Source organism: Pseudochaenichthys georgianus, unplaced genomic scaffold, assembly GCF_902827115.2.
Source record: "Pseudochaenichthys georgianus unplaced genomic scaffold, fPseGeo1.2 scaffold_1882_arrow_ctg1, whole genome shotgun sequence".
NCBI lineage: Eukaryota > Metazoa > Chordata > Actinopteri > Perciformes > Channichthyidae > Pseudochaenichthys > Pseudochaenichthys georgianus.
In genome coordinates, this window is record NW_027262625.1 from 17,501 (window position 1) to 25,236 (window position 7,736).

Here is a 7,736-nt window from a genome sequence, read left to right on the forward strand (position 1 = left end):
TGAAGTGTCCTTCAGTAGAAAGTACCCATAGCGAGCAGCTGCTTTAAAGAGTACCTGACCTCCCTTTATGTTAATAGAACAGTAATGTCATTGTTAGCGAATGAATGCATGTCTCTTCAGTGTCACACAATGAGATGCATTGTGGGACATGTAGTTTATGAGCTCCCTCAGTAATAATAACAATAAGAAAGCTTTATTTACACAGCACTTTTCATACAACACATGCAGCTCAAAGTGCTCAACAACAAGTTCAAAATCAACAAGGAGAAATCCCCTCAGATGATTTAAGAACTCTGCAGACACGAGCGTTCAGCAGGTGGGGCACAAGGAGGTACGAGGTGATACTACACACCAATACAGCCAGATAAACAATGGCTTCTCTCCGACACACACGAGACTAAGTTCATCGATGCAACAATATAAAACCCCATGAAGCAAAGTGAACATATCGGTACTGCAGAAATACCAATACAAAGATCAAAATAAAAATGCCATAATTGCCATAATTCTAATAAATGTTAAACGATAAGTTTAAAGTCACCCCCCCCCCCCCCCCCTCAGCGACAGCATGATGACACACGGCTCAGATCTGCAGGAATGTGTCTCATGGTGTATTCTGCCCCCCCCCCCCCCAATGTCCCGCAGATGGTTCGCCCCAGAGATACGAAGCAGCTGTTTTCGAACAACATGAGAATAAACCGGTCTCTGTTGAACACAAAGAGAGTCTGGAGGCGAGGGGAGGGGGGGGGGGTCTGCAGATGTATCCCATTAGCATTAGCATTACAACTGTCTTAAGAGAAGATAAGAGAAGAAGTACTTTATTGATGCCGGTTTGGGAAATGTTTGTGTTGCAGCTGCATCAAAATACATGGGACAATAAACATGTAAAGACAATGTCAGTAATGAAGTGGGGGTTCATGGGATGTCTGTAGGTACCGTTTCGATCCACCGGTGCCTCAGTGGTTCTGGTTCATAACGATGACAATAGATTACATTTGTATGGCGCCGTTCAATCCAAAGGTCGTGTCATCACACGCTCAGCGGCCTCAGCGTGGAATGACCTTCTTCTGACCTGAGCTCGTCCAGCGATGCAACGTATCATAACATGCAAATACAAACTAGTGCAAGACGTCTGTAGACATGTGAAGAGAATACGATATGTCCAAGAACAGAATATGAGATGACATAATGTACATTAACACACATTTAAATACGGTTTATTCCGGTGATGACTTCAAGGACCAAAGGCCGCTTTACATGGGGGACAAACAAACAAGAGGGGCAATAAAGTGAAAGTTAAGGTTCCTCTGTAAATGTGCGGTTCGATGCCGTGGCTGCAGTGTTTGGGGGTCAAAGGTCGTCCCGGTGGGCTTTTAAAGTCTGACTCGCTGCTCAATCGGGTCTTTGTGTGCCTCAAGCCTCCGGAGGGGCCCGCAGGGAAACAAAGCCCCCACGGTGCGGCCTCTTTACGGCTACAGACGTTTGAGAGTTAAGAGGCAGGAATGTTTTACCCCGCTGTAAACGGAACAGAGCGGCTCGTTAGCGTAGCGCGCTAATCAAAGAGTGATCAGATTATGAGCGGGTCAGAGGAGGCGCTTTGATCAGGGTCTTTGATGTTGGCCGTGCAGAATCAGGAGAAATCTATAACCCCAGGACTCTCAGACAGAAACCTAGAGACCCAGGACCCTCTGACAGACACCCAGGACTCTCAGACAGAAACCTAGAAACCCAGGACCCTCTGACAGAAACCCAGGACTCTCAGACAGAAACCTAGAGACCCAGGACCCTCTGACAGACACCCAGGACTCTCAGACAGAAACCTAGAAACCCAGGACCCTCTGACAGAAACCCAGGACTCTCAGACAGAAACCTAGAGACCCAGGACCCTCTGACAGACACCCAGGACTCTCAGACAGAAACCTAGAAACCCAGAACCCTCAGACAGAAACCCAGGACTCTCAGACAGAAACCCAGACACCCAGGACCCACTCACAGAATTCTCACTCTGATTCTGACTCTGGTTCTGGTTTTCTGGAGTCTGGCCCCCGGTCCTCTGGATTCTGATCCTGTTTCTGACTCTGGTTCTGATTCTGACTCTGGTTCTGATTCTGACTCTGATTCTGACTCTGGTTCTGGTCCTCTGGAGTCTGGCCCCCGGTCCTCTGGATTCTGATTCTGATTCTGACTCTGGTTCTGATTCTGACTCTGGTTCTGATTCTGGTTCTGACTCTGGTTCTGATTCTGACTCTGGTTCTGATTCTGATTCTGACTCTGGTTCTGACTCTGATTCTGACTCTGGTTCTGATTCTGACTCTGGTTCTGGTTCTCTCTGTGTTTCAGTTTACTACCGGGCGCTCGTTAACTTCACCAGCTCTCTGGTGTATGGCCCGGAGCTCGAGGACATCTATTCCCCCGCCTTCAACGAGATCTCCGAGGCCATGGTGGACACGGTACGCCCCCCCCCCCCACCCACCCTGCATCATCATGCACTCTCATAATGTTGATAATGTAGTATTTACTAAGTGCTGTACTTTGCCTGAGTATATTCCCACTACATTTTACAAGCAAAAACTGAAACATTTTATATTTATATACATTTGTATTCCTATTTATTTGTATTGCATATTTTACTTTAACTTGTTGTTTATATAAATATTTGTATTCTATTTCATTTGTATTTTTTGTCGCATACTTTACTTTTACAATTTATATTCGATAAAGCTTTCTTCTAATCTGGCGTGTTCTCCTGCAGCTGGAGTCGGACTACAACCGGATCCCCGGAGTGCAGACGGTCAGCGTGGTGCTCATCAAGTAAGAGTCCTTTAGATCCATCAAAGCCTTTCAAACTGTAACTTCCTGTGCAGAGGAGAGGCAGTGGCAGGCATCTTGAAAAGTGAGGGTACATTTATGAGATAAAAGTTGTTTTGGAATAACAAGTATCTGCTGGAACACGGCTGTTACAACACTTTTTAAAAGTTTGTATTTACCTTCTTTACTTTGTTCAGTTGTATAAATAAAACAAAGAGACATGCCTTACGGTACGTCCACACGTCTCCGCCGCGTGCTTCAACGCTTCCCTCACTTTGAATGGGGTGACGTCACGCTTTGCCGAACTGCATTGTGGTTCCGTTGCTCGCTTCGAAAGTGGAGAAAAGTTCAACTTTTCAAGCGTCGACGGAAGCGCCAGCCAATCAAATGATATGCCAGTACAAGCGCCAGCCAATCAAATGATATGCCAGTACGAGCGCCAGCCAATCAAATGATATGCCAGTACAAGCGCCAGACAATCAAATGATATGCCAGTACAAGCGCCAGCCAATCAAATGATATGCCAGTACAAGCGCCAGACAATCAAATGATATGCCAGTACAAGCACCAGCCAATCAAATGATATGCCAGTACAAGCGCCAGCCAATCAAATGATATGCCAGTACAAGCGCCAGCCAATCAAATGATATGCCAGTACAAGCGCCAGCCAATCAAATGATATGCCAGTACAAGCGCCAGCCAATCAAATGATATGCCAGTACAAGCGCCAGCCAATCAAATGATATGCCAGTACAAGCGCCAGCCAATCAAATGATATGCCAGTACAAGCGCCAGACAATCAAATGATATGCCAGTACAAGCACCAGCCAATCAAATGATATGCCAGTACAAGCGCCAGACAATCAAATGATATGCCAGTACAAGCACCAGCCAATCAAATGATATGCCAGTACAAGCGCCAGACAATCAAATGATATGCCAGTACAAGCGCCAGACAATCAAATGATATGCCAGTACAAGCGCCAGCCAATCAAATGATATGCCAGTACAAGCGCCAGCCAATCAAATGATATGCCAGTACAAGCGCCAGACAATCAAATGATATGCCAGTACAAGCACCAGCCAATCAAATGATATGCCAGTACAAGCGCCAGACAATCAAATGATATGCCAGTACGAGCGCTAGCCAATCAAATGATATGCCAGTACAAGCGCCAGCCAATCAAATGATATGCCAGTACAAGCGCCAGACAATCAAATGATATGCCAGTACGAGCGCTAGCCAATCAAATGATATGCCAGTACAAGCGCCAGCCAATCAAATGATATGCCAGTACAAGCGCCAGACAATCAAATGATATGCCAGTACAAGCGCCAGCCAATCAAATGATATGCCAGTACAAGCGCCAGCCAATCAAATGATATGCCAGTACAAGCGCCAGCCAATCAAATGATATGCCAGTACAAGCGCCAGACAATCAAATGATATGCCAGTACAAGCGCCAGCCAATCAAATGATATGCCAGTACAAGCACCAGCCAATCAAATGATATGCCAGTACAAGCACCAGACAATCAAATGATATGCCAGTACGAGCGCTAGCCAATCAAATGATATGCCAGTACAAGCGCCAGCCAATCAAATGATATGCCAGTACAAGCGCCAGACAATCAAATGATATGCCAGTACAAGCGCCAGCCAATCAAATGATATGCCAGTACAAGCGCCAGACAATCAAATGATATGCCAGTACGAGCGCTAGCCAATCAAACCGCATGCTTGTGTGTCCGGGGCGGGAGATTAATGTGATTGGTTGTTGGTCGCACGCCAGACACGCCCACCGGCAAGCTTCAACGCGACGCTGCCGTGTGGACGCACCGTTAGTGTTTGCCATCATCTTTCTTTCTTAATCCAGATTAAACTTCTTATTCACTTTTGAGTTTAACGCTTTGATTCAGAGGAGATAAGGACACCGTCTAGCCCCCCCTGAACCATCAGCACTGAGGCTGAACACTACATCTCCCATGATGCCCCTTCTCTCGTTGTTTCTGACCGTTTCCTCTGCAGGAAGATGATCAGAGAGGACGGCGTGGACGTGTTCGTGGAGCTGGACGTGGGCTCCGACTACAACAGTAACGACGAGCAGATCCGCAGCGTCCTGTATAACGTGGTGAAGGAGGGCGCCATCGCCTCCTACGTCACCTCGGTGGAGGGCTTCCAGTTCAGAGAGCTGGGGGAAGGTGAGGGTCCTCAGAGGAGACGTTAGTCCCAGTGTCAGGACGTGTCTTTAAAGGTCTCCTATCATGCTATTTTTAGGCAAATATTAGAGGTCTCAGATAAATATAAAAGACATGTCTATGAGGTGTTTTGCAGATTGTTCTCGCCTCTTCCCCCTCTATTGCAGCTGTTACTAAAGACATGATTCTGTAGCTTTAAAACATATAAATAAAAGAATGAACCCTACTCTCTCCAGTACAGGTTAGCTCTGAGTGTTAGCATGCTAACGTAAACACAGACCATATCACTTCCAGAACACGTCTCATTGTTTCTGACAGCAACGTTTCTGATTGGCCCGTGGGCGTAAAGCCCGCCCACATTTTAGTAATGTCGTCATGACGCAGCACATCTGGATCAGCTCCGTTGTTCCCCGTTTTTAGAGATGTGGGTACGGAGGAAAAGAGAGGGGTTGATTTCTGACACATATTTATGTAAAAAAGACAAATAAAAAGTGCATTTTTCACAATAGGAGACATTTAACTTCTCCCTCTGGTTTCTAGTTAAGACTCCGCCTCCAGTGGAGCCTATAGCAGTGCCAGGTTGGTAAAGTGCTCTGCATGGAGGCTGTAGGACTGTAGCAGGACTGTAGTGCCTTTAGAGAGACAGCCCAGCGCACCCCCCCCCCCCCGTGGGGAAAGATGACCTTTACTTTGAGGAATGTTTTGCATGAAAGCACCAATGTGACTTCTGAGTGTCTGAGTGTAGCCCACCGAGGATAGGAGGGTCTTTGCATGGCATGAGTTTGGAGAAGAAGGCTGCTGTTCACTGCAGTAGATTCTGTACACAAGCATGGCAACTGATAGAGAAGCGTTTCCATGTATCTCTGCACTCAGGAGACAGGGTTCACAGCTCTCTGCTTTGGTTGTCCGACCACATTTAGGCTTTCTGTTTCCAAAAAGAGCGGCAACTTTTAATTAAATCCCAGTTTGAATCAATTGTTCCAGGATACTTGGAGCTAATAGTGCTTCCTTTGTTATTACTATTGTTCATTTTCAATACATGTAATATGTCTCCAATACATCCATCTTTCCCTATAGCACAAAGTGAACGTTACACTTTACAGAAAACTCAATGCAAAACACATATTTATAATAATGTCCTCCTGTCCTTGAAGATCCCCTCTGTACCTCGCAGCGCAACGACATGTCTGCAGCTCTGGATGTGTTTCATTGTGATGTGACTGGAGTGTAACGGCTGTAGCCTTGGCTTGCATGTGTCTGATGTTTCCATGCTGCCCCCCCCTCTCCCTCAGTAACCCCCGCCATCAGACCCTGCATGACAGATGAACACAAGTGTGGTGATGGCACCTGCATCCTGATGGAGTATCTGTGTGACAACCGGGCGGACTGCAGAGACATGAGTGATGAGAACAACTGTGGTGAGTGTGAGAGACAGTGGCTGTTACGCGGCTGTAATACGGCTGTAACGCGGCTGTAACGCGGCTGTAACACGGCTGTAATACGGCTGTAATACGGCTGTAACGCGGCTGTAATACGGCTGTAATACGGCTGTAACGCGGCTGTAATACGGCTGTAATACGGCTGTAATACGGCTGTAACGCGGCTGTAATACGGCTGTAATACGGCTGTAACGCGGCTGTAATACGGCTGTAACGCGGCTGTAACGCGGCTGTAATACGGCTGTAACGCGGCTGTAATACGGCTGTAATACGGCTGTAACGCGGCTGTAATACGGCTGTAATACGGCTGTAACGCGGCTGTAATACGGCTGTAACGCGGCTGTAATACGGCTGTAACGCGGCTGTAACGCGGCTGTAATACGGCTGTAATACGGCTGTAACGCGGCTGTAATACGGCTGTAACGCGGCTGTAATACGGCTGTAATACGGCTGTAACGCGGCTGTAATACGGCTGTAACGCGGCTGTAATACGGCTGTAACGCGGCTGTAACGCGGCTGTAACACGGCTGTAATACGTCTGTAACGCGGCTGTAATACGGCTGTAATACGGCTGTAACGCGGCTGTAATACGGCTGTAACGCGGCTGTAACGCGGCTGTAACGCGGCTGTAACGCGGCTGTAACACGGCTGTAACGTGGCTGTTACGCGGCTGTAACGCGGCTGTAATGCGGCTGTAGCATGGTTGACTAACAGTTGCAGCTACGAGGCTACCTACCACTGTTTTTTAAACATATGACCATCATATCACAGGTGCATACCTTACATTAGAGATGTATTTCAGAAACAAGGCAGACGGTTCCTCCAATCGTCCCCACGACTCCCACCAGCACCACCAGCAGGAAGCCAGTGCGGCCCCCCAGCCCCCCGGGGCCCTGCAGGGCCGACCAGGCCACCTGTCAGAGCGGAGAGTGCATCCCCCGAGATTACATCTGTGACGGGGAGAGGGACTGCAACGACGGCAGCGACGAGAACAGATGTGGTGAGTGACGTGTTTCGATACGGAGAAAAAACATACATTCTGTGTTCACGTTTTTACGACAACGACTCAAATGCCGCAGAGCCCGGAGCCTGCTCCTGCTCTCATGGCGCCTGCTCTCGCTCTCACGGAGCCTGCTCTCGCTCTCATGGCGCCTGCTCTCGCTCTCATGGCGCCTGCTCTCGCTCTCACGGAGCCTGCTCTCGCTCTCACGGAGCCTGCTCTCGCTCTCACGGAGCCTGCTCTCGCTCTCACGGAGCCTGCTCTCGCTCTCATGGCGCCTGCTCTCGCTCT

General features: G+C 48.1%; 1 protein-coding gene across 1 annotated transcript in view; it reads left to right on the plus strand.

Annotated features, from left to right (window-relative positions):
• Positions 1-7,453, plus strand: part of LOC117441668 (basement membrane-specific heparan sulfate proteoglycan core protein-like) — a 19,359-nt gene extending 11,906 nt beyond the window's left edge. The window contains exons 5-9 of the mRNA XM_034077706.1: positions 2,341-2,450; positions 2,753-2,811; positions 4,837-5,009; positions 6,299-6,424; positions 7,248-7,453. Coding sequence (XP_033933597.1) covers positions 2,341-2,450; positions 2,753-2,811; positions 4,837-5,009; positions 6,299-6,424; positions 7,248-7,453 — 674 coding nt within the window. The remainder of the gene's footprint in view (positions 1-2,340; positions 2,451-2,752; positions 2,812-4,836; positions 5,010-6,298; positions 6,425-7,247) is intronic.
• Positions 7,454-7,736: the final 283 nt, after the last annotated feature.